Genomic DNA, 27,977 nt, shown 5'->3' with positions numbered 1-27,977 from the left:
TTATAGTTACTTACACTGTGTATCTGATATAAATAAAACAGCAAATATATTTGAATGAATTGTTATTGCTGCTTCCATAAACACCATTGTGTATTTTACAAACTATTAATGTATTGTTTTGCTATAAATTATATGTATTTAATATAAACATATGTATTTGTATATATGTATACAAATGTAAACATATAATATATACATACATATAATACAAATTATATGTATTTAATATAAACAACCTAAAATAAACATTATGTGATTAAAGGGTTAGTTCACCCAAAAATGAAAATTCTGTCAATATTTACTCACCCTCATGTTGTTCCAACCCCGTAAGACCTTCGTTCATCTTCGGAACACGAATTAAGATAAATTATTTTTGATGAAATCTGAGAGCTGGATCACTCCTCCATACTCCTCCATAGGCTTCTTCAGGGATTGAACTTGCCGGCCTCGAAAAGTTATTAAAGACATAGTTAAAATAGTCCAAGTGACTACAGTGGCTCAATCTTAAGTTTATCAAGCGTCGAGAATACTTTTTGTGCGCAAAAAAACCCCCAAAATAACGACTTTATTTCAACTATTCATTTCCTTCTCTCTGGGCCTCGAGTCAGGTTACTAGTTTAACAGCGTACGCTTCTGTTGTTGTACGTCACACGCATGACCAGCGTCGGCCAATAGTGAGCCTACGTGTGACGTAGCTCTACGCAATTACACTAGTTTAACTGACTAAAAGCCCAAAAGAGAAGGAAATGAATAGTTGAAATAAAGACGTTATTTATGTTTGTTTTTGCGCACAAAAAGTATTCTCGTCACTTGATAAACTTAAGATTGAGCCACTGTAGTCACTTGGACTATTTTAAAGATGTCTTTAAGAACTTTTCGAGGCCGGCAAGTTTCAATCCCTGAAGAAGCCTTTGGACTAGTATGGAGGAGTGGTCCAACTCTCAGATTTCATCAAAAATATCTTAATTCGTGTTCCGAAGATGAACGAAGGTCTTACGGGGTTGGAACAACATGAAGGTGAGTAAATACTGACAGAATTTTCATTTTTGGGTGAACTATCCCTTTAAAAACACTGAATAGTTGTGATATACGGTATGACCAGCGCTGAAAGTCCGATTTTAGCTCAGCGCCAGCCATAGCGCGAAAGAGCAGTTTGAATTTGGCAATGATGTCATATCACTGTATATCCGCACCTTAGTGGTCAGCTGCTGTAGAGCGTGCCAAAATCGAAATTGCTGATGAGATGTAGAGGAAAATATCTAGTGGAAAATGAGTATGTTACGTTATGTCATTATATGAAAGGCACTTAGGAGATTACCTATCAGCACTAGATATTCCCCGGCCTTAATGTAAGACCGGCCTTTATTTGTCTGTGTTGACCCCGCCCCCGGCCACTATCAGAAGCCCGGCGTTTAATTGACTACTGGTTTTTATTTGAGGAATTACGGGTATACTATGTGAGAAAATATATTAATCATAACAAGATTATCAATAAAATACAAAATTTATTTCTATAACACTTTTCACAAAAAATATGAATTATTTTACAGAATCATATGTAAAAAAAAAAAATCTTTCTGTTTGATTGCAATAGAAATCTGATGTTTGACAATCTTTAGCCAACTGAATGAAACTCATTTAATTAATATCTTAATTATTAGTTCACTTTTTTCTTTCTTTTTTTTCTTCCTTTGTTTACCCTCAGCATTTCTGGACTAGAGTGTTAAAACTCCTGGTCTAACTGACAGGCTTTCAATTGCCTACAAGTGCCTTGGTAATGTGTCTGAAGTGAATGCAAACAGGCGAAACACAAAAATGCAATATGTGTCAAAATATTGAATCTGTGCAATGAGCCTTGCGGTGTAAATGCAGCTTAATGACCTGCTACTGTCTGTTGTGTTGTTTATATTAATCAAGAACAATATTGATGAGAAAAAGAAAAAAAAGAAAACCACCCACGCATTAGTCTTGAACACAAAATTTGGGCTTAAAGACAAAAAGCAGCCTACGAAACCGCTGAAAATCATGAATTTTCACTGGTTTTAGTATCAACTGCTGAAATATTGGTATCGTGACAACAACTCTACTACAGGCTCTTTCTCAAAAGCTCAATAATGCATGTGAAGCCCCACAGCTGGTCCAATTCCTCACAGAAGCGGAGGCTGTTTACGTAGAGGCGATTGGTGGTATGAATTCAGTTTATTCTGTGGAATCCTTCTGTGTACATAACAGCAGATTTGCTAGTGAATGAATTGAGCTAATCTGCCGTCCAATTGTTGTTTCAGACATCACTGGGGCTCGTGAAAATCGGAGGGAATCGTGGCTCCAAGCGGGTCACACCGACTCACCGTGGGAGGTGGATCTGAAAGCATGAGGGGGTGGGAATAGGGAAAGAAAGGATTGAGGAGGATGGGACAGATACAGAGCTTGAGATGTGAGTGGGATGAGAGTTTGGGTTTTGGGAGTTTGCGTGTTGTGTAACAGCAGTCGGGCTGTAACGTACCGCGCGCTAACTGTGACTCTGAGGCCCACAGCGTTAAAAGGCTAATGACACGCTCTCCATGCTAACGGCATCCCTTTTCTCATTACCCTGCCAGTGGAGTCGCAGTGGCAATAAAAGCAGTCGAATCAAGCGGTCGTCAAGCATGACAGAAACTGTATGTGACTGCATGTGTTAGATACGGTAAAGCCATGTGACTTCCCTTTATGACAGCTGCAACAGATCCTGGGAGGTTTTGTGAAGCTTAGAGGCTCATGAGACTGAAACAGAGAGTTCAGCATCAGATTTGTTCCAATGTCCTCTGATTTCTCATTTGATATGCTATGCAGTTTCATGGACAGACTGTTTCAGTAGGGCAAGGAACAAAACAAATTATATTAAAAGGTTTGATTCAATCTGCACATCTATAAGTGTTCAGCACCAAATGTTTCTGCACTACTTCTCTCATTCGATCCAAATCTGTTCTTTTTTGATTCTATCATTTTTTGGTTTCAGTTCAAAATCATGAATAATGTGGATGTTGTTTTTTTTATCAGGACATGGGTGTTCAAATGTTTGATTCCTGAATTTTAAACACTGTTGGTGCTTCTCTAATGGAAGGCTGCATAATATCCCGGCTCCCACATCGCAGAAGACCTTCTCAATTTGAACGATACTTGAAAGGAAGCCATCGTTTTGCATCCTTTATTCAGATCTTTTTGAAGGCAGCATTGTGTATCCTTCGCGTCCTTTAATCATCCACAATCCTTTGCACACATTCCAATTCAAGAAAAAGAACTGACGGAAAACGAGTCAGCAATGAGCTTTTCTGAGACAAAACAATATTTTCAGAGATTAATCCCTGTTTCGGTGTATATTAACCACTAAACTGCTAATAATGTAAGCCACTGGCAGACCATAGACGGTTGCCATTTACTGTACTGCACAAATAGAAAGAGAATTAATAAAGAATTTTAATACAAAATATTTTTCCAAAATTAAGTTTTAATAGTATTTTCGTGCCATGACCTTGGGAGCGGGAACATGTGTGACGTATAGCCACATGAACATTTGCTTGACCGTTTCATTCTAGTGTTTAACGCTGAGGACTTAAGCCTATGAGTCTCCGAAGAACTGGACTAGGATGGACACAACCTCACTAGGATGCAGCCTTTCGTTTGAAAGGCACCCTTTAATACACACAGAGAGACCAAGAAGTCCTATAATAGCTGAAGGGAGCTAGTCATTAGCATTAGCCTTCTTCATCTCAATGGCAGTTACTCAGTAAGAAGTAGCTACGAAGGTGACTTTTAAAACCAGTTAGAACAATCCTATGTCGCTTGCAAATCGAAGGCTAACTGAAAGCAATCTTTAACATATGTTCACAATTAAGTCGCCAAATCCAGTATAATTCAAATGTTTGTCTTTTTACAGAAGTAATACTTTTAGCAAGACATTAAATTAATCAAAAGTGACATTTATAATATTACAAAAGATTTCAAATAAATGCTGTTCTGCTGACCTTACTGAAAACAGTTTCCACAAAAGCAGAACAAACGTTTTCAACATTGATGATAATAATAAAAAAAAAATGCTTATTGAGCATCAAATCAGCATTTTTAGAATGATTTCTGAAGGATCATGTGGCATTGAAGACTGGAGTCATAATGCTGAAAAATCACAGGAATAATTACATTTCAAAAAAGTTATTTTAAATTGTAACGATTTCACAATATTAATGGTGTGATCAAATAAATGCAGCCTTGATAAGCATTAGAGACAAAAAAAGCTTACCGACCAAAGTTTTTAACCTCTTTTAAAATAAAATATTTACAATTGTTTTATTGCCTGAAAATAAGTATTCCATCAGTATGTACAGTTACTTTTGTGCCCCCATAATGGTTTACTTATGGCATTTACCAGCTGGAGTCTGGACCAACCACTATTATTTTGCATCCACAGACAGAATAAACGATAATGTGAGTAACTTCTCTGTGATCCACAGTAAGGTTTGAATCAGTCCCCTGATGTCAAGAAGAGCAGAGCTCCTTATTAGCTCTATAAATGAAAGAAAACTTCAGTGAAATCTCTAAACAAACATCTAGCTCTAGCTTCAGTGTACTAGCGTGTGGATATCTTTGCTCTGAAAACAACCAACACTCAATTGTTTCTCTCTTTTGTTTTCATTCTTACATTAATATTCTGCTTTCAGTCAGATCCAAAGCAGATGAAGGTGTGGAATAAATAGATAAGGAGACACTGAGATGTGGTATAAACCTCAGTAGGCTTATACAATTCAAGATCAGAGAGGAATGTAGAGAAAGAGGAAAAAAGATTGCATCTGCAGTGTTTTAAGAGTGACTTTTTAGTGTTTGGAGTGAGTTATTGTATGTGTGCGAGTTGGAATTCTGCATACTGAGAAGGATTTTAATTACAATCAATAAATGGTAGTGGATTGCATTGTCTAATTTCAGATTCAGCAGAATGAATAAAGGTCAAACCCTTGATTACAAACACCATTAAATATCTTACAGCGGCCTAATCAGAAAGCTCAAATACTTGAAGTGTCTGTGTGTATTAAGCCAGACATTAGATAGAAAGGCTCATACAAACACACTCGCACCACAAGAGCCTGCAAATCCTTTTTTCACATCAAAGAGTATTTGCTTTGAGCATATGCACATATACACAATGACTTGCAAAAGTAATAAACCCTTAACCAATTGTCTTGTTTAGCTGAATTACAAATGCCTTTGAAATGCAGTTCTTTATGCTATTATTTCTGAGCAATGAAATTCAAAATTAAGTACTTTAATATTACATTTATTTATGTTAGAAAACATTCTGCTGAAATAAAAACTGAATTGTGCTGTTTGTGTTAACGTATCCAGCTTTTGAATATTTCATACAGACACCATTTCAAGCAATTATAGCATTTGTCTTTTGGGGTAAACGCACTGTTCAGGTGTGATTCTTCTGCCGAACAGTGATTCGCTCCAGGTTGTTCAGGTTAAACAGTCAAAAATACACTTCCTAAAATGCAAAAGTACTAGACACACACATTTGTCTTCACAGATCAAAGCAGAATGAGAATACAGAATTTACTCATGTATACACTGAGCCATCTTCGAAGTAAGCCGTAATCTTAACTCAGTCCAGAGGGTGCTTTTGTTCGGCCTGTAGTTTGTGTAGTCAGAGCTGTTAAGCCCTCTATCTTGCAGGGTTTTTAGTTGTGTCTTTTTTGTGTGCATCATCTCTGTGTCCCAGATTGTATTGTGTGTTCTTCTATAGTGTATATTGCATGTTTAAAGTGTAAATTAGTTTAGATTATATAACACACTGTGAGATCTCTTCCTCAGAAATATTCCCACGTGGGCACGATCCAGTCCTCTTAGAATGACACTTTAATCGACTCTTGAAATGAGTTTCGAAAAGTGTTAAATAAGCCTCTAAAAAATAATACAAATATTAGCTTTGACACAAATTTGTGTGTTCTTTCTTTCTTCTAGTGTTGACAAAGAGTTATTTGAATCATCCCTAATCGGCAGTCGGCAGTCATTAACCTGTTCAGCTGTCAGACTGCAGGGCTTTTCTGTGAAAGTGTACAGCGCGCACTTACTTCGCCTTTTCACCCTTTTTTTGGGTAGAGGCCATCAACCATGGCTCGCCACTCGCCAGGCATCTCTGTCTTGGGCTTTCCGCTCTACCTCGTTCTCAGCGCCAAGTGTTTCTTGACCTTCCTCTTTTCCTTTTTCCTTCAGGATTCTAGGTCAGATCTTGCCTGTTGATGTTGGCTTCTGGAGGATGTGGCCTATCCTCTTTATGATTTCATCTTGGGCTGTGAGCAATGATGTTATGTGCCAAAGGTCCCTATTGCTGACGGTGTTTGTAATGCTGAGATTTGGAGGATTCTTCTTAAACAGGTGTTGACGAAGGTCTGGACTTTGTTGATAATGTTCGCATGCATCTGTTAGGTTTAAGCCCCATACAAAACAAGGACTGACTTGACGTTTTGGTTTCCAATGTCAGGTCCCTGGACTTCCAGATTTTCTTGAGATGGATGAAAGCAGCTCTGGATTTGTGTACAGTAGCACTCTTTTTTTAAAGGAATTTTTCAGGTTCAATACAACTTAAACTCAATCGACAGCACTTATGACAAAATGTTGATTGCCACAAAAATTAATTTAGACATCCCTCCTTTTCTTTAAAAAGCACAAATCGGGGTTACAGTGTGGCAATAACAATTGAAGTGAATGGGGTCAATCCGTAAATGTTAAAATACCATTTAAATAGTAAATCCACAAGACACAGGCAATATGGTAAGATGATTTTAATGTCCAGAAGAGTTGGTGTAAATTCACAACTTTGTTGCCATTATAACATGCATGATAAAACCCTAAAATGACCATAAAAATGTCAAGAATGTCTTTATGGCTCAAAAAATACAGAATTTTATAAAACCAATTACATTAATTCTTATGTTAAAATCTAAGCTTCACTTTTCCTTCAGTTAACTTCCATTAAGTGCTTCACCTTAACCTTGATTTTGTCTGTCGATTGAGCTTAACTTGTATTGAACCAGGAATACTTTTCACTGCTTTCAAGACCCACAACAGCGTTGGTTCCTAATGAGTCATTTTGATTATTTGAGACATTTAAATTCCAACTTCAGTGTCTCTTTACAGATTGTAGGCTGGCTGCATGTTTTCTGATTGTGTTTGAGTTGTGCCTCACTTGCACAAAACTAATTTAATGAAAGAACAGGATTATCCATTGTTCATTAAATCCTCACTGGCAGTCACTGCATGGGTTTGAATGAGCTAAAAATAAAACTCTTGTACTTCTGAACATCTGCACATATGCATTTAAAACAATCCATACATATCTATAATATATGGTTCCCTTTCAAGGGAACTCGAGCTGCGTTTGAGACGCGGTGGGAACGCTCTGCATGATTACTCTGATCCGCTGCTGCTGAGGCTCAGTGTCGCCTTTCATCTTGGGGTTCGCAGATGGATCTAGTAGCGGGGTTTGAGATGGGCCCTGCCCTTTCTCAGCCCTTACCTGCTGGATCCGGTGTCTCTGCCCAGGAAGGAGCCCACTCTGCGGCTTCTCCTCCCCAGGCTGGGGCACCAATATTGTGGCTATCCAGTTCTGAGGATCTGGATGTCGCGGGTATGGGGGATTTTGAGTGTTCGCCAGCTCATACCCCTGCTGATGAGGAGCTTATGGAGGTTTTATCTCGTGCTGTAGCTAAATTAAATATTGAGTGGCCAGCCAATGATGTTGATGTTGTATCTAGAAAAAGTCTGTTAGATGAACGTTATCTACCATCTAGATCACGACCTCCTCGTCGGGAACTCCCTTTCTTTCCCGATCTCCACACTGAGGTGTCGAGATCATGGATTAAACCGGCATCTTTCAGAGTACATAACCCTTAGACCAGTAATTATAGTAAAATTCAAGGTATTGAGCACTATGGTTATTTATCTATGCCTCGCGCGGAAGACACACTAGCGAGTTATCTTTCCCCTGAGTCATCTTCGCCTCTGAAAGCCCCGACGTTACCCACCAAACCTTAAAAAAATACATCTTTATTGGTGGGTAAAGCGTATTCGGCAGCAGGTCAGGCCGCGGCGTGCTTGCACACTATGTCAATTCTCCAAGCATACCAGGCTAACCTGCTGAGGGACATAGACGATTGTGAGGAAGTTAGTGCCGACGCAATTCGAGAATTGCATCGTACGACAGATCTATCTCTCCTGGCCACCAAGGAGACGGCCAAGTCTGTGGCCCGCTCTATGGCAGCCTTGGTGGCCACGGAACGTCACTTGTGGTTGAATTGATCAGAAATAAAGGATAAAGATAGATCTGTTCTTCTGGACGCACCGCTGTCACCTACAAGTCTGTTCGACAACGCTATAAATTGTGTCGTCGATAGGTTTCAAGAAAATAAGAAACAAGCGGCTGCGTTTCAGAGGTTTCTTCCTCGCCGGTCTAATGTCCCCGAGGCTGCTCGTAGTGTAAAGTCTGAGCAGCCTCGTCCGTCTACAAGCTCCGTTCACAGAGTCCAGCAAAAGCAGAGCGTCGCCGCTCGGGCACCTCCTCAATCTGAGGTTCCTGAGTGGCGGTCGCAGCCCAGGCCTGTTAGAGATAGACAAGATCTGAGGGCTGTTATCTCTAAGAGAGTTTGGTCTAAGAAGAAGAAGTCCTGACGCCAAGGCTATCAGGCTTCTGAGGGTGGTCCCCTCCAGGGAGGAACGATTCCGAGGAACCGTCCCTCCTTGGCACCCTCCGGGGGGCGACTCTCCGAGGAGAGCCGCAGTGTTGCCACTTCGGTTGTTCCCTGCCGGTTCGCCGCTTCACGGCACGTCTGTCTCCTGCTCGTATTTCTGCGATTCTCACAGCCGCAAAGAATGTGAAACTAGGCCAGTCACTCACTGTAAAACAGTTTCAGAGACTGTTGGGTCTCATGGCAGCTGCGTCCAACGTTATTACTTTTGGCCTTCTGTACATGAGACCCCTGCAGTGGTGGCTCAGGACCAAGGGGTTTTCTCCGAGGGGAAATCCGTTCCGCAAGATCAAGGTCACGTGGCTATGCCTTCGTACCTTGGTCATGTGGAAGAAACCATTGTTCCACGCTTAGGGCCTTGTGTTGGGGGCTTCTTGTCGACGCGTCACGCTTTCGACGGATGCTTCCCTCACGGGTTGGGGGGCGGTCATGAGTGGCCGCTCGGCGCAAGGTCTTTGGCAGGACCATCAACGTTCCTGGCACATAAATCGTCTGGAGTTGATGGCGGTATTTTGGGCTCTCAAATATTTCCTGCCAGACCTGAGAGGCCATCATGTGTTGGGCCGCACAGACAACACTTCGGTGGTCTCCTATATCAACCATCAGGGGGGGTCTGAGGTCACGTCATCTTTGCAAATTGGCCCATCAGATCCTCCTATGGGCCCAAGGGAAGTTATTGTCGCTCAGGGCGGTATATATCCCGGGGCGTCAGAATGTGGGAGCAGATATTCTGTCGAGACAGGGGCTGAGGCCATGAGAGTGGAGACTTCAGCCCGAAGTGGTGGAGCTCCTGTGGGAAGAGTTCGGTCGTGCTCAGGTAGACCTTTTCGCATCGTCAGATTCAACCCATTGTCCCATGTGGTTCTCTCTAACGCACCCAGCTCCTCTTGGTCTGGATGCGATGGTGCAGGTGTGGCCGAGGCTCCACCTGTACGCCTTTCCCCCGATATCTATGCTTCCGGGGGTTCTGGTGAGGGTTCGCCGAGAGGGGGCTCGTCTGCTACTAGTAGACCCTTACTGGCCGACCCGAGTTTGGTTCCTCGGACTTAGTATCTCTTCTGGGCGGCTCTTCAATGGAGATTCCACTCAGGACGGACCTGCTGTCCCAGGCAGGGGGCACGATATTTCACCCTCGGCCGGAGTTGTGGAAACTGTGGGCCTAGCCTCTGAGGGGGCCCGGCTCAGGGAAACCGATCTCTCGACCGATGTTGTAGAAACCATTCTTCAATCCAGAGCTCCTTCCACGAGAAGGCTGTATGCGTTAAAATGGAAACTTTTCACCACTTGGTGTGTTGAACGTCAGATAGATCCTGTTAACTGCCCTGTTGGTTCAATTCTTGATTTTCTGCAAGACCGTTTCTCTGCTAGGTTATCTCCTTCTACCCTAAAGGTTTACGTGGCAGCTATATCGGCCTACCACAACCCTTTGGGGGGTGCGTCTATCGGAAGAAACCCTTTGATTACTCACTTCCTCCGTGGTACACTGAGGTTAAGACCTGCACTGCACTCTAGAGCACCGGCTTGGGACTTGGCCATTGTACTTGAGGGTCTGGCTTTGGCTCCCTCCGAGCCCATCGAGGAGGTTTCAGAGAAATTCCTCACTCTAAAGACTTTATTTCTCCTTGCTATTTCATCTATCAAGAGAATTGGATATTTACATGCTCTGTCGGTTGCTCCTTCATGTCTGGAATTTGCACCTGGTATGGTGAAAGCATTTATGTACCCCAGACCGGGTTATATTCCTAAGGTCCCACTGAATGTTGGGGGCCCAATAGTGCTGCAGGCCTTTTATCCTCCACCCTTTATTACCCCAGACCAGGAACAGCTTAACCTGTTATGTCTTGTCCGGGCTTTAGATTCCTCCGTTCACAGAGCTCCCCTGTGGCGTAAATCTGAGCAACTATTTGTCTATTTTGGGTCACTCAAGAGAGGATGCCCTGCATCTAAACAGGTTATGAGTAAATGGATAGTCGAGGCTATTTCATTGGCTTATGAAGCGGCCGGACAGCCTTCACCTATGGCTGTGCGGGCCCATTCTACTCGGAGTATGGCGGCCTCTATGGCCTTAATTTCGGGTGTTCCCCTTCTTGACATTTGTAATGCGGAAGGATGGTCCTCTCCGCATACATTTGTCAGGTTTTATGACTTTGACCACTCCACTCCGGGGGCGAGGTTGCTTGCTTATTAGTGTGCGCAGGACTTTCACACAGAACGGGCATTTGTCACTATGGCATAGTGGGTATGGGGTTCCCACCGCGTCTCAAACGCAGCTAGAGTTCCCTTGAAAGGGAACGTCTCAGGTTACGTATGTAACCCTGGTTCCCTGATAGGGAACGAGACGCTGCGTTTGCCTGCCATACTTCCTGCATGCCCTGATCGACTTGCTTCAGGTTTTTCAGAAGCTGTCGCGGTCTGATTTCTGGGTTGATTTATAGTTTCCTGGTCTATGACGTCACCTATGTTGTAGCGGGCTTCCATTGGACTGATTTTACACGTGCTTAATCACGCAGAGCGTTCCCACCGCGTCTCAAACGCAGCGTCTCGTTCCCTATCAGGGAACCAGGGTTACATACGTAACCTGAGACGTTATTCTTGCATCGTTCCACCAGGTGCACCGGTCTTATTTTCTTGCTTGCTTTGTGGCTGTATTCCATCAGAATTCAATTACTTTAGTCTGTAGGTTTTTTTTATAATGTGTTCCTTTTTTGCTAAAGCCACCTTGAACCATCCAATTTGTTTGAATAGATATTTGGTCAGTAACTTTCTTATCTTTAAAAAAAAAGTCTTTCCACTCCTCACTGCCTGAATTCAGATGGCAGGCCATCACACAAGCCGAGGAAGATCTACAGTGGTGCGTGTAATTGTATTTCCATTTTAAATAACTGTATCAAATTGTATTTGATGTCCTTGAAGTAGCCAGGGCATTGGTTCGAGGAATTTAAATGCCCCAATTTAAACATCTTAAATGACTTTCTCATTCTCTGATGGTTTTTGCTCCTGCTTGGTACAGTTTATCACTTATTTAAAAGATGATTTTCACAACATGCTGATAATATTAGCCTTGTTTCGAGGGACGCTATGCATTTATACTCTGCTATCTAGACTTTGTTTCCAAACAAATGGCCTTTGGACAGATTTTACAAAGAAATCAGCTGACAAACAAATGAGTCTGCAAACAAACAGCTTTCGAAATGAAACACTTCCCAAACAAACTCTTCTCTAAATAAAAGACTTTCCAAACGAATAGCTTTCTAAATAATAAACAAACTCTCAAAATAAACTTCTTTATGTATAAGTTATTCCGAACGAAACATTTTCAAACCCTCCAAATTTAGCAAATAAAAGATTGTCCAAGCTGTTTTCAAAATAAAAAACTTTCCAAACAAACTGCTTTGCAGACACATGTCTCTTTATACAACTGGATATAAAAGTGTCGTCCCACTCACACCACTGTCACCTCCTGCTTCAATAATCATTTATAGCATTTAAAATCTGGCACCTCTAATGTCAGCAAGCATCAAAATAATTTTCCTGCTTTGTCTGTAGGGTACTATTAGGTGGCGTGCGGAAGTGCCAATTTGCAGTAAAAGCATATGATTATGTTTAGTAAGAGTTTGTGATCATTCATTATTTTAAATGTAATAATAAAAACAGATGGAATATAATTATTACTAGGAGCTTGAGTTGTGTGTGTGATATCATGAATCTGTCCGCTTTTTTTATTGCTGTTGATTTGTTAAATAAGAAAGAACGTGTGGAGAAGCAGGCTGTGCATATTTCAGTGACTAATGTCTCTATTTCTTGCTATTTCTCTGCAGGTATGGAGACATGGTCCCGAAGACCATAGCAGGGAAGATATTTGGCTCCATCTGTTCCCTCAGTGGGGTGCTGGTCATCGCTCTGCCTGTTCCCGTCATTGTTTCCAACTTCAGTCGCATCTACCATCAGAACCAGAGGGCAGACAAACGTCGGGCTCAGAAAGTTCAGGTCTGTGAGGCTCAAAACTCCCCGAGGGGCATCGTCTCCTCTGACCAGAGCCGTCTTGGCGGAGAAGCAGGTCACTAGTGTTTAGCTCTGAATAATGCCCCTGTTAAATTAGATCATATTCCTTTTCCATGCTTAAACAAAGAGAAGTGAATATTTTGGTGTCCCAAGGCCAGTTTCGAAGGATATTGTGACACTGAAGACTGGAGTAATGACCGCCCTAAATTCAGCTTTGCCATCACAGGAATAAATTACATGATTTCTCTCTGTTTTTACTGAATTTAATAAACCCCAATTTTTTTAACTGTAGTGTGTACTGAATGAACGTGGTACTGAATGATTACCATATACATTTACCATGGTATTTACAGTGGAGGTTCAAAAACTAACATGTTACTACCGCATGGCATATGTAGTTTTTGGTCATTTTTTGTTACTGTCAGGGCACTGATGTTCCTCTCCCAGCTTCGCAATAAAAGACATAATCTTTCACAGAAAATCCCAAATCTACTTTAATATTTAAAGCTTTGATATTCCCCTACATCCCGCCTTAGCTGCTCAGACTGTCTTCTCTCGCAATCGGCTGTTGTCTTACCACTAGAGTTTTATAGTTCTTTGCATCATTTCTCGGTTGATATCCACTCAGCCATATTGCTGCTCTTTTTCCTTGTCTGATGAATAAGGTTATTAAACGTGTTTGTTTCTGGGTGCATGAAGGATAATAGTACTACTTCACCATCCTTTTCCGTCCTGTACGAAATAACACTTCAAACAAACAGACTTAAATGTTAAATTAAGCCTTTCTCTTCACCCTAGGGGATTGAAGGGATGACCTGTCACTCGTTTAATGGCAGCATGGCGTCAAAAGATTGAGTCTAGACTAGAATGAGATCCCAGCAGGGTTACATGCCCTGCGTCTATTAATCTATCACTCCATCCCTCCCCGCCCTCTTCCGAAACGTCTCTATATCTCTCTCTGAAGGTTATTTAGTTTAGGCGTAATTATCTTGTTAAATCACCACAGGCCTCTCAGTTTGCTTTTGCTATGCTAATAATTGCGAATGTTAGTGGAGATTAGTTTGATCGCAGAAAAACAACACCAAGGCCACTCCTATGACATCCTATGTGTGGCGAGAGACGTCAGCTCCTGCACTCAGTTATGATGTTATGCTCGCAGTCATGGATTTAATGTATGCTAATGAGGAATTAATGTAAGCTCAGGTTTTGGGTGGGCTTATGGGGCTGCATTGTCTCCGCAGGCAAGATTTCCACTGGCTTTAGCATTTTACTTAGTGTTCATTTAAAGTTTATCTAGTATGGCAGATTATTCCCCAGAATTCTCCATATTATCTCAGCTCGGATCAGCCTAAACAAAGTTTTGATGTGAAATTTCCTTCGGCAAACATTTTCTGTTCTTTCGCAGCACGGCCGCAGGGGATGCGAGTTCAGTTTCAAGTCCAAACTAAAGCGGCCAGATGCGACCAAACCTCACATCTTAAAAAATTTGTCGTGTGTGTGTTTAAACACATCCCAAGGTTAACTAATAAAAGACTGGCATAAGTGCATGAACCTGCCTCAAGCCTAGAGTTAGCCTCCACCATAGGAACAGCTGTGCTTACTTTCCAAAGGGTGAGAGAGAAAGAGTAAGACATAGAAAGGGAAAGAGAGCCAGGAGGGATGTTCATCCTAATGACAGTCCTTCCACAAATAGCTCGCCCAGACGAGACCTGTGGGGAGGGGTTTGTTTTTTATTCCGGCAGTCACTTTTGGGATGTGACCTTCCTCTGTCTCACCTGTTGTCCAGTAGCCAAAATACAGCACTGATACTGCACCAAAACTGTGTGCAATCCAGCTTAATAAACTAAAAGACTAGACAGTTATAACTGAAAAAACCTGCAAGTTTAATATTACAGCACTAATATTAGTGGATGCATTATAGATTGAATGAATCCTTATTTGATGAATTGAAAAACTGAATTAGTGCTCCTAATCAGTTGAACAATGTATATGTGAGGGTGTTAGAAGTGCATTCATATGCATATGTGGGTGTGTTTACTATTACCAACTAATTGTTATGGCAGCATTATGAGGTCTTTACAAACATTTAATTACTTATAATATCATAATCATAACATCAACAATTAAATTTCAGTCACAATGTGGGCCAGATTTAAAGCTATATGAGTGACATAAGTTCTGTAAAGCAACAGTTCATGTTGTTCCAAACTGGTTGTGAGATTTTATACCGGATTAAAGGGGAGAACACTACAGAATAACATTCTTGCGATCATAGCCTCTCATGTGTACCAGTATCTTTCAGCACGTTCTACAAGGAGGCACAAACAATGATAGATGCGAGTATCACTAAATATTGAGAGTAAGGAAATGAGGAATAAGGAAAATCAGCAACAGCGCATATTATATTATATTTTTCTACATGTTGTTTTAGATCATGCATGCTCACTCATTAAAAGGACCCAAGTAAAGGACACATTCCTCAATCTTTTCACTCATGTTCTGCGCATGTTTCCTTTTAGTTGAACTAGTCCTTGAACTGCATTTCATTTCCTTTATTTTTAGGGTAAAATTAATCAAATTAAATATTCAAAGAGTAAATTCAAACTGCCTTGCAATGTGCAGCAAAACTCAAGTTGCTCATATACCACCTACCAGTATAACCGATTTGGACGTTAATACCATAACAGTGTGAAAGTTATGATACCGTAAGTCTAATCCATATGTCATTATTCAGTGGATCAAAAAGGAGACTGTCCTGGCCACTCTTTTCCATCCAAATACATGGAATAGAAACTGAAGCTTTCATTTTTCCAAAGGGATCAAAAAAGCACCCTAAAGTGTCGTAAAATTGATGTTGATGACTCGAAAACGTCTCTGGTTACGTATGACCACATTCGTAGGTACCTTGGGAACGTATCCTGGCCTAGGGAGGAGGAAAGCCTTCACCATGCCTGGTGCAAATTCCAAGCACGAGGGAGAGACCGACAGAGCTTGCATATCTCCTATTCTTTTTAATGAAGATATAGCCAGAAGAAAGATAGTTTTAAGAGTGAGGAATTTCTCCGAAACTTCTTCAATGGGCTCGAACGGTGCTAGAGAGAGACCTTCTAGAACAACCGCCAGGTCCCAGGTCGGCACCCTCGTGTGAACTGCTGGCCTCAGCCTCAGAATGCCACGAAGGAAACAGGTTATAAGTTGGTGTCTCCCGAGAGAAGCACCACTCAAAGGGACGTGGTAAGCAGATAAGGCCGCCACATACACCTTCAGTGTGGAGTGGGATAACCCTGTGGAGAAACGCTCCTGAAGGAATTCCAGCACTGCACCCACCGGGCAGTTAAATGGGTCCAGCTGGTGTTCTCCACACCAAGAGGTGAACATTTTCCACCTCAAGGCATATAATTTCCTAGTGGCCGGAGCTCTGGAGTGGAGGATGGTCTCCACGACCTCAGTCGAGAGACCAGATTCTGTGAGCTGGGCCCCCTCAGAGGCCAATTCCTCACTCTTAAAACTATCTTTCTTCAGACTGACCCTGTCCCGGCGAACCCTCTACAGAACTCCTGGGAGCAGAGCAATGGGGGAAATGCGTACAGGCGTGACCTCGGCCACTCCTGTACCATCGCGTCCAACCCCAGAGGGGCTGGAGGACTTAGGGAAAACCACAGTTGGCAGTGTGATGTTTCCCTGGATGCAAATAGATCTACCTCGGCACGACCGAAATGTTTCCATAGGAGCTCCACCACCTCGGGGTGGAGTCTCCACTCCCCGGGCCTCAGCCCCTGCCTCGACAGGATGTCTGCCCCCTGATTCAAATACCCCGGGATATAAATCGCCCTCAGTGAAAGAAGCTTCCCCTGGGACCATAGAAGGATCTGGCGAGCCAGCTTGTAGAACGCAGACCCCCCTGATGGTTTATATAAGAGACCACCGATGTGTTGTCTGACCGGATAAGAACATGGTGACCTCTCAGGTCTGGGAGGAAGTGTTTCAGAGCCTGAAACACCGCCATCATTTCTAGACAATTTATGTGCCAATGAAGATGATGGTCCTGCCACAGACCATGGGCCGAGCTACCACTCATGATCGCCCCCCAGCCTGTGAGAGAGGCGTCCGTCGTTAGTGTTACACGACGACACGGAGCCCCCAACACAGAACCTAGGGACAGGAACCAAGGTTCTTTTCGCATAGCCAGAGCACGGAGACACCGTCGCGTGACCCTGATCTTGCAGAGCGGGTTTCCCCTCGGGGAGAACCCCTTGGTCCTGAGCCACCACTGCAGTGGTCTCATGTACAGCAGGCCGCAAGGTATAACGTTGGACGCTGCTGCCATCAGACCCAGAACCCTCTGATATTCTTTTACAGGGAGTGACTGGCCTAGCTTTGCCTGTTTGACGCCTAAGAGAATCGAAGCGTAACGAGCAGGAAACAGACGTGCCTGCATCGTCGTCGAATCCCAAACGACGCCCAGAAAAGTGGTCCTCTGTACTGGAGAAAGCACACTCTTCTTGGCGTTGAGCCTCAACCCCAACTTTTTGATATGGGCGAGAACGACATCTCGATGCCGAATCGCCTGATGCTCCGATTGAGCCAGAATCAACCAATCGTCGATATAGTTTAAAATGCGGATGCCCTGGAGTCGCAGCGGAGCCAGAGCTGCATCCATACATTTTGTGAAAGTTCGGGGAGACAGTCCTTGGCCGAACGGAAGAACCCGATACTGGTACGCTTCGCCCCCGAAAGCGAACCTCAGGAACTTCCTGTGTTGTGGAAGGATGGAAATGTGGAAGTATGCGTCCTTTAGATCTATCGTGACAAACCAGTCCTCGGACCTGATCTGTGACACAATCTGCTTGAGAGTCAGCATCTTGAACTTGAGCTTCCCTACTGAGCGATTTAATAGGCGCAGATCTAAAATTGGACGCAACCCCCCATCCTTTTTCGGAACGATGAAAAATCGGGTGTAATAACCCAACTCTCTGCTGGGAGGAAGAACTCGTTCTATAGCCCCCTTCAGCAGCAGAGTTTTCACCTCCTGTTCCATAACCAGAGCCTGCTCGGGGTCCACCACTGTGGGAAGAACCCCTCTGAAGCGTGGCGGCGTGATCTGAACTGAATCGCGTACCCGTGCTTGATAGTCTGCAGGACCCAATGAGATACATTTGGAAGGATTTTCCACTCTGCCAAAAATTCTACTAAGGGTACCAGTCTCTCGAGACTGGCCTCTGGAATATTTTGAGTGGCAGACGCAGTGCCCTGTAACGGCGCACCGGCAGGGAACAACTGGTCTAACCGCACCACACCGCTCCTCGGACCGTCTACGCCCCGGCACGCAGGCGGGGTTGGCAGAACAGGCCCCTGAGGGCACCGAGAGAGAACAGGAGCCGTGTACTGCGGCGAACACCTTTCTCTCTTGGTGGGGACCACCCTCAGTACCCTGACGTTTGTGGCGTCAGGGCTTCTTCGACGAAGCCTTCCTGGTGACAATAACCGTCCTCAAATCGGTTTTGCCCCTGGAAGGCCTCGACTGAGAGCGCCGCGCCTCGGCCCAGTCTTGCTGGGGAGGAGCACGAGACGCGACGCCCCTTTTCTGTTGGGCCCTGTGCGAGGAGCTACTCGACGGCCGGGGCTGCTCCCGCCCAGCAGCCCCGGGGACATGCACCCTGAGGGGGAGGAACTTCTGGAGCGCCGCCGCCTGCTTCTTCTCTTCTTGAAACCTCTCGATGACCGTATTTACCGAGTCACCGAAGAGGCCAGCGGTCGAAAGCGGGGCGTCCAGAAGGAAGGATTTCTCTTTCTCCTTCATGTTGGAAAGATTTAGCCATAAGTGCCTCTCCGTTGCCACCAGGGCTGCCATAGAACGGCCTACTGATCTGGCCGTCTCCTTGGTGGCACGGAGAGAGAGATCGGCTGCTTGACGTAACTCTCTCAATACATCAGCACTCAATTCCTGCCCCTCACTAATATCTTTCAACAGATCAGCTTGATAGGCTTGAAGAATCGACATAGTGTGTAAACAGGATGCTGCCTGTCCAGCCGCCGAGTAAGCTTTGCCCACCAGAGCCGAAGTGTTTCTCAGTGGTCTGGTGGGCAACGCCGGTGTCTTGAAGGACGATGCCGTGTCAGGAGAAAGGTGGCTCGCCAACACTTCCTCAGCCTTAGGCATTGCCCCATAGCCATAAGATTTCGCCTCAGAAATATTAGAATATAACGATATTTGTTGTGTGAATATTCTGGATGAAACCGGTCTTTTCCACAATCTCGAAACCTCGGTGTGGAGATCAGGAAAGAATGGCAAACACCAGCGTAGAGGTGCAGCGCGAGATGGTAAAAATCTCTCATCCAGCTTGCTCTTAGATCCAGACTCTTGTCTATCAGCTGGCCACTCAATGCTTAATTTTTCAACTGCACGAGTTAACACCTCTATAAGCTCCTCACTAGCAGGAGACTGAAGTGACGAGTCCCCAGTCTCTGCAGTATCCACACTTTCAACGTCCAGTTCCTCAGAACTGGATAGCTGAAGTGATGGTGCCTCAGCCCGGGCGGATGAAACCGCAGCGCGTGCTTCCAAACCCGGATCTGAGGCGCTGGATCTACCAGGTAAGGGCAGAGATAGGGCAGAGCCTGTCTCCATCCCCGCTGATAGATCCATCTGCGAGCCCCACGATTGAAGCCTCCGCTGTGCCTCGGCAGCAGCGGGACCTGAACCGCGGGGAGAGCGCACCGAACCACTCTTCTCGAAGAGGGCTCGGCGGGAGCGGAGCATTTTCATGGACAAACGCTCGCAATGCACACAATCAGCTCCCTCGAGAACTGACTGGGCATGCTGCACTCCCATACAAACAACACACAGATCGTGAGTGTCCCCACCTGTGATATAGCGTGGGCAGGGATGAACACACTTTATGAACTGCTGTTCGCTCGCCATTATATATATATATATATATATATATATATATGTGTTTATATCGTCTTTTTTTATAGTTTTTTTAAATGTGAAAAACTCCTGCCTAGCAACTTCTAGGGACTGACAAAAACACTTGAGAGACAGGTGATTTGATTTCACACACAGAGCGCTTGCTGAAGAGTCAGAAGCTGACGTGCTTGTGTTTTGGGGTGCTTATATAGTTTCCTGGTCGATGACGTCACCCGCCTATGACGATCCGTCTCACCATTGGACTGATTTCATACGTGCTTCATGACGCACTCACGCAGGGGCGTTCCCAAAGCGTTGTCACGCAGCTCGAGTTCCCTGATAGGGAACATCAGTCTGACTTATGAACGAATCATTCAATAATTTTTCTGATCCATATGAATGGATTCAATGAAAATAATTATTTGATCCCAAATCAGACATCGGTTTTCAAAGAATCAGTTGGGTTTGAAAAAATTGCCATCGGGAAGGAAATTTTATCGTTTTTGGCTAGGGCCGTGTTTATCTTTTTTTATATATAATTTATGCACGTTTGGGTAAGAAGTGGTTCGGGTCGGGTACAGATTTTAGGACCCCGAGGAGACCTCTATTCTGTACTGCCCTGATGAGATTTGTTCATTTCAAGGGGTTTTGGCTCACTTCTAGAGCACTCCACGGCTTTCCAGAAGACTCAGCATTAAGAACACTGCAGACATGACATGTCACGAAAACAACACAGGAAGCAGATAATCCATGAGCAGTAGTTTTTTTAATAAAAGGGCAATCCAAACTCGTTGTCAACATGCAGGGGTCAATCCAAATAAAGCCGTTAAGACAATAAACAAAACAGGAACTAGAACAAACACAGACCTGAAGTGGTGTGACACAAACTAAGGAAATCCGTAACAAATACTAAAACAGACAGGGTATTTACACACACACATAATCTAACAAGACTAACACAGAACAGCTGGGAACAATGATTACGGGGCACAGCTGAGTGCAATGAACTGATGAGAGACCGTGACAGACAGAATGCTGGGAATTGAAGTCAAATGTGAAGGACACCGTGAGAACGAGGACCTCTAGTGATAGACAAGGGAACACAACCAGACACTGTGACATGACAGGGTTTTATGCAGAACCATCAAAGGGAAATGAAATTTTGATCAAAGTGTGAAAAGCTTCAGATTTAATATGCCAATTTATTTCATCTTCCAGTGGCTCATTGTGGCTCACCTCACGAACATTTTGCAGTTTTTTTTTCTTTTTCTTTTGCTTTTGTTGTTTTTAGTGACTACAGAAAGCTATATACACCTTATTAATAGCTAATGCAAATCTGCATAGCCAGAGAGATAAAGAGAACAAACAATTTCCTAGACATCACACAATTCTTTCATGACTGATCGCTTCATTATGCTCAAACTCTCATGGTTGATCCAAAGGTCTGAGATTTGTTATAGTTCAGGAATCAGAGTTTTGATCAAAGTTGGTCCAGTAATTGGACTGATTCATTAGTTCTAAGAACAGAACTTGGCTATGCTACTTCAGTGAATGTTAATGACTTGTTCATTATTAATTCAGCACTTGCTTTACACACACACACACACACACACACCAGACACAATGCATTCATGAACATCTGTGATTCGTTTTGACATCTTTACTTAGGGGTGCATGCAAAGGTACGGTTTTGAACAAGTGTTTCCACTCTAAATATTAAAGCTACAAGAAACTCGTTTTAGTTCTCCTTCTGTCCCAAAGTAGGGATGCCATGATTGCCATGATCCATAATGTTTGATCGAAACAACAACAGCGTGCCGCTAAACATTACGCAGTTGTCCACATCTGTCGCCATGGTTACTATGGCAGTACAAACAGAAAATATTACGTAATTTACAGGCAACAAGTCACAAGGAACGAGCACTATTTAAAATTTCTCTGAATTTACAAATTCTTGGAAACATTTAGGATAATGTACGTACATGATTAAAATAAATATATAACACTGTGCAAGTGGTTTTTGGATATTTTGATACAAAATTCTTACATATTATATCTTTAAGCTTTGATTGACACGTAATTCGTCATGCTCCGTTTATGCTATGGATAAATCATACTGGAGAAGTACTTTCACTTCTCTAAGTTATCATAAAACAGACCCAACAACCTAGCAACTGCGAAACAACAGTCTGCAAAATACTGTACACCCCTAAGCAACCACATAACAACCTTCTCACAAAAATCTAGCATTGTATTATAGACTCGTGCAAGTATGACGTCACTTTGTAGGCCAACCGGCAGTTGGCACACTTCTTCCCTCGACAAAAACCCAATAGGATTTTCTCATAGGCTTTTGGATTATCGCTAAAAACAATTCCAAACTTGCACGTTTTGTCCATCAAGATAATTATCACAGATAATCACAAATTTTATGAATTTTTAAGACTAAATGCAGTCGCCTGAATTAAAAAGCTAAAGGTAGGCTATAAACTGACTATATCACAGTCCCACGAATTTATTTTATTTATTTATTTATTTATTTGATATGGACATATCAACAGCATTGGACGAACCAGATACCTTGTTTTCAGTGTTATAGCAAAATTGCTAATTTGCAACACTTGTCCATAGGAGACAACACATGTCACCAATCACAACACAAAAAAGTAAAGTAAAAATAAATACAGTAGTAACTAAGATTAGCAATACAAAACATCACTATACATGTTATACAGCATTAGCATGTGTGCAGCTTTGACTTGACTTTAGCCACTGTTTTAGACCTCTATCGAAGCTGGGCATGTCTGTCTGCAATTTTAAGTCAGTGGGCAGAGAGTTCCATAGTCTTGTACCGTTATAAGAGAAACTTGACTGACCGATAGATTTCATACATTTTGGAAGAACACAGTCCCCACTGACTGAGGCTCTGGTGGATGGTCTAAGTGAACCTTGACGCCTACGAATGAGAGCAGAAAACAGTGGCGACACATTGCTGTTCAGACATTTAAAAACCAATTTCAAAATACTAAAATTTATAAAATTTTCAAAAGTAAAAAAATTATGTCTATAAATTATGTCACAATGATGCGATGTCACAGGTTTTCTATCAAAAACCTTTACCGCCTGCTTGTACTGTGAGACAACCGGCTTTAGTATTGACGGGGATGTTTGTGACCAAGATGTTACGCAGTAGGACAGATGTGGAAAAATCATTGCATGCATATATAACCGGGCGGCCTGAAAAGATAATTCCTTCCTAATAAAACGGAAACAGTTCAAATTAGATTTAACCTTTTTACAAATGTTTTTGACTTGACTCTGAAATTTGAGATTGTTGTCAATAATTATCCCAAGATATTTAACCTCTTCTTCTTCTTGAATAATTTCATTGTTTATGCTTACTTCAAAAGTACTATCTGAGGGTCGTTTTTTATTTGAGAAACAAATAGCAACAGTTTTCTTCACATTTAAGGTCAGGTGAGACAATTCAAACCACTTTGAGATATCTGTTAGGGCTAGTGTCAGCTTCTGCGCGGCTATGGCTGAGGTTCTAGCAGATAGATGGACAACTGTATCATCTGCATACAGCTGGCAGTTGACATCTTTGCAGCTATCAGGGAAATCATTGATGTACATTGTAAACAGCAACGGCCCCAGCACTGATCCCTGAGGAACCCCCATATTGTTAGGGCAAAGAGCTGACATCACCCCATTTACCTTTACGCACTGTTGTCTATCCTCAAGATATGATTTTAACCAAGCTAATGAACTAGGTGACATTTTGAAGAGCTGGAGTTTGTTAATAAGCACACTGTGATCCACTGTGTCGAAGGCCTTTTTCAAGTCCAAGAATACCGCACCAACTACTTGCCCTTTATCTAGAGACCCTTTAATCTTCTCTAGCAAGTAACAATTAGCTGTTTCAGTGCTGTATTTGCGCCTAAAACCAAACTGTTGAGGATGCAGCAGCTGGTTTGACTCTAGATGATCAATAAGTTGTTCTGCAATAACCTTCTCCAGGATTTTGGACACAACTGGTAAAATTGCAATAGGCCTATAATTATTGGGTGTATCCTTTTCCCCTGACTTGTGGATAGGTGTTATTACAGCGTGCTTCCAGCACTGTGGAAATGTACTTAATCGAATTGAGAGATTAACTAAATGCGTAATTGGTTGCAACAGACTGTCCTGATGTTTTTTGATCAGGGTTATACTTATATTGTGTATGTCTTTAGCTGCGGAGTCTTTCATATTTGTAATTATCTTTTTAACTCTATCAGAAGAGATTTCTTGAATTTTAAACAAGCTTGCATTAACTAAATTAACTTCTTCTACACATGTCACCTTATTGTTGAATTTATTTGCTAGTTCATAAACAGAGTCTATAAAAAAATTATTAAAAACACCCGCCATTGACTCACTATTATTAACAAGAGTACCATCAACTTTGATAGAATCTATTCTAACGTGTTTTTTCTTTGCAGGGTTGGTTAAGTAGTTTATGTGTTGCCATAGTTTACGACTACTACCATTAGCCTCTTCTATCTTTTTAGTAAAATAATCAATTTTAGCTTTACGCAGATTGCTTAAAACTTGATTTCTAAGTGTAGTATAAATTAGATGATCCGTACAATTTCTAGTTTTCAAAGATGTTTTACGTGCGGTATCACGTTTTTTCATAATGTGCCAAATATCACCATTAAACCATGGAAGAGAGTATTTCTTTGATTTGCTCGTCCATGTTTTAGTATACTTTTTTATCGTGTTACTTATTGTAGTGACAAAGATATTAGCACTTTGATTCACATTGGACTCTTTCATAACATTATCCCAATTTATTTGATTCAGTTCTTCTTCAAAGTTATTTTGTTTTGCTTTTGGAATTCCTATTTTCTGTATTTTTGTTTCTTGGTTGTAGTAAGTCAATCGTTTTTTACCCAGTTTCCTAACAATTAAGGTCATGTTATGATCCGAGAGTCCAGTGATAAGGTTATAAGTTTTTGTTATTCTTTCAGGCCTGTTTGAAAAAATTAAATCAATCAGCGTTTTACTACTTCTAGTGATTCTAGTAGGTTTGTCTATGAGCTGTTTATACTTAAATTTATCTACTAGAGCTTTTAATTTCTTTTTACTATTTTTTTCTATCCAGTTAATGTTAAAATCACCCAGTATTAGGCTTTCAGAGCAGTCCATGTTTGAGAGAAAACTCTTAAATTCATTATAGAAATTCACACTATGTGAGGGTGAATTGTATAAAACACATAAATTGAATTTCATTGTTGTTGACAAAGTGATTCGTAATACAAGGCACTCCAGTTTCACATTAATTGCAACCTCTTCACATTTAAGTTGATCTCTAATATATATTAACACCCCCCCACCCCTTCCTTGTTCCCGATCTTTTCTAAAGCACTTATAGCCAGGTATATTAACCAGATTTGTTGGAGTACTTTGATTTAACCAACTTTCAGAAACACATAAAAAGTCCAAATTCGATTCGGTTAATAAGTTGTGTAATTGGTCTATTTTTGGTAGAATACTTCTAACATTGAGATGTCCACCTAGTAGTCCTTTAGGTTTCGTTTGTGGATTCCATATAACCTGCGCATGATTTACAGTCTGAAAAAACTTGAGCTGCCTCTGTTTCACTATCGCGCAATTTGATGTTTTGACCTTTACAGGACACCGTCTTTGTGTATTTTTCGCATAGCGCGTTGTTCGGTCCCCGACGATATGACCATCGGACAGGCCGAGACTTACTGGCGTTGCGAAACGAACGGTGTCCAACGATCCCCCCGACAACTCCGTTACCTCAGGGAACGTTAGATGGTATGGACCGACACACGTTTCCTCGCTCGAAGTTTGTGCAGCTAGTTGCCGCCTCACAGAGGCAGTTACCCCAGCTAATCGAACCGGCTCGCAGATTAACTCACTAGACCTCGCCCAGCAGGATCCCGCCACAGCAGCAGGCGAAACTCGATCAACCGCCGCAACGGCCTCCTGCAGGCACGATGGACTCCTGTGCGACAGAGGATTCCAATCCTGGAATGCATACCCGTCCAAGTAACCAGTTGACGGGGGTATCCCACACAATAGCGAGGGCAGTGCAGCGCAGCCGGTAAACTCGCCGCTACTCCTTGTTGGATCTGTCCAATCGGTGACCACATCCACGTCGATCATTGGTCCCGCTGCTCTCACCGGAGAAATGGAAAAATCGGGGTGAGTGTTTAGCTCAGATGTATGGCATAAAGTAAAAGTGCGTACCTGTGAATTTCCTACAGTGCTCTTGCTATGGTTTAATGCGATGGCACAAGGACTATCCAGCATTGAACCAGTTGTCGGACCGGGGCATTGGTGGATGTCCCCGGATAACAGAAGACAGATGGTAATTATTAGCGCAAGGCTCTGGTGCGGTTTTAATACCGATTTTGTGGGTTTCCTTACTTTGCTGTACAAATGCGGGTAAATGAAAGTAGTTGCCAGGACGTTTCTTCCGAATCCAAAATGTTTGGCGGCTTTGGTTGTTACAATGTCTAAATCCTTCAGAGTTTGACGAGTCTCCGTGTGAAAAAAGTTGTTTGTTAGAAGTGCATACACAAAGAGTACTGCAACTACACCTGCCACACCCGGCGCCGCCATCTTACTCCGCCATATGAGGAGTCTCCGCATGAAAGACAAGCGACAACAGGACGTTCAACGTCACCATAAACCAGCTTCAGACAACTCTTTCAGTTTTTATTTAAAAACATTTTCCCAGAACGTTTGAGTTAGAGCAGTTTATAAGACCACGATTATAAGCATGAGGAGGCTGTAAAAGCAGACTGAGTTTACCTATTCAGCATGATGATGTTTAATCTCCTCAACAACCTATTCCCATTTAACCGCTTGTTAGCAACCACCTTTTTCAAGACATGTAATAGCTTAAAAAAAATCATAATTGGTGTAATATTGATGTATTTTATGTTGTATAATAAAACGTGAAAGTGTCTTGAGCTTATGTTCAGCCAGACATATTTCAACCACTTAACCAAAACCCCATTCAGTGCTAAAATGCTAACTCGTTTCTGTGTTTTGGCCTACAAAGTGATGTCATACCTGCACCACTCTTTTGAATTGTTTTCACATCACTGACATACAAATCTGACATAAAATGCTCTTTGTTGTGAACGGCAGCAAACATTGAAAGTAAAGAGATCTTGTTTAATTGACATAGATAACCCACTTTAAGCTCCCTGAGCTTCCATTTCTGTGAATGTTCTTGTTTCACAGCTGTAGAAATTACTGTAAAGCATAATGATGTAGGTATACATCACTGAAGTGACTCACAGATTAACAGATTTGTTCAGGTCCTGCAGTTCTGTAGATCCAGGTATCATTCTCTACCTCCCCCAGACAATGTAGATTAATTTAAAAATAAAAATAAACAGATGTAGCCTGTTTTCGCAGGCACTGTGAAATTAAATTTTTGAAGATCATCATTTGCTCCTTTTCATAAAAAGCAATGGTTCTCAACCAGAGGGCTAGTAGGCTTTAGAAAACTTCCAATGGGGCCTTAAGATAATTAAAAATAGCAAGTATTTTAAATGAATATTTTTTTTCAATAAAAAATAAAAATCGAGATATTTATTATTTAATTCACTCCCTCAAACTTTTTTTAAAGAAATTCTGCATATAAGGCCTAATTTTAAAAGTGTGATTTTGAGACCTGTACAAGTCATGTAAATGAATAAAACTGTATAACTCCATGGGCATTTATATAATTAATTCACAAGCCAAGCTCTAAAATATTTGACTGGGTAGAAATTGTAAATTAAAACTATTTTAAAATATCCTTACCCTTAATCCCTATCTAGAAAAGTAATGTTCATACTTACCTAGAGTAGAGCATACCTAGAAATGTCAAATTCACTGGTTAAATGACCTTGAAGAGCATTTACATCAAGACAAACCATGTGGAAATTCATAAGTCAAAATTCTAAATGAAAATTCTAAATGAAATCGCTGGTGTTTCTTACGTCAAAAACTACCTTGTAATCAATCCCGTCATGAGGGGGCGGGCTTTAGCATATCATAAACTATGCTTTGATGCAGGGGAGTCTCAAGAGAAGCCAGGTTATCCCAGTATATGAACAATCGGGTACATTTAGCAATATAGCAGGTGAATTAAATATATGTATATTACAATGTAATGGTGCACTATATGCCTTTATCCACTGACGTTCTGAGTTGTTCAAAGCGTTTCTATAAGGATACTGATTTGAGCTGCATCTCTGATTCTGAGATGGCGAAAGGGA

At 42.1% G+C, this 27,977-nt stretch overlaps 1 protein-coding gene across 3 annotated transcripts in view; it reads left to right on the top strand.

Moving 5' to 3' along the window:
* The window catches only part of kcnd3 (potassium voltage-gated channel, Shal-related subfamily, member 3), a 148,644-nt gene that overhangs the window by 99,508 nt on the left and 21,159 nt on the right, over nucleotides 1-27,977 (top strand). For all 3 annotated transcript variants that reach the window (XM_077223332.1, XM_077223331.1, XM_077223330.1), the window contains exon 3: nucleotides 12,590-12,758. In XM_077223332.1, the coding sequence (XP_077079447.1) occupies nucleotides 12,590-12,758 (169 nt within the window). The remainder of the gene's footprint in view (nucleotides 1-12,589; nucleotides 12,759-27,977) is intronic.

The sequence above is a fragment of the Siphateles boraxobius genome, unplaced genomic scaffold (assembly GCF_051911475.1).
Source record: "Siphateles boraxobius isolate OS27281-9 unplaced genomic scaffold, OSU_SipBor_1 9, whole genome shotgun sequence".
NCBI classification, from domain to species: Eukaryota; Metazoa; Chordata; class Actinopteri; order Cypriniformes; family Leuciscidae; genus Siphateles; species Siphateles boraxobius.
The sequence above is the reverse complement of the archived record's forward strand: the minus strand, read 5'-3'. Positions and strand labels throughout refer to the sequence as shown.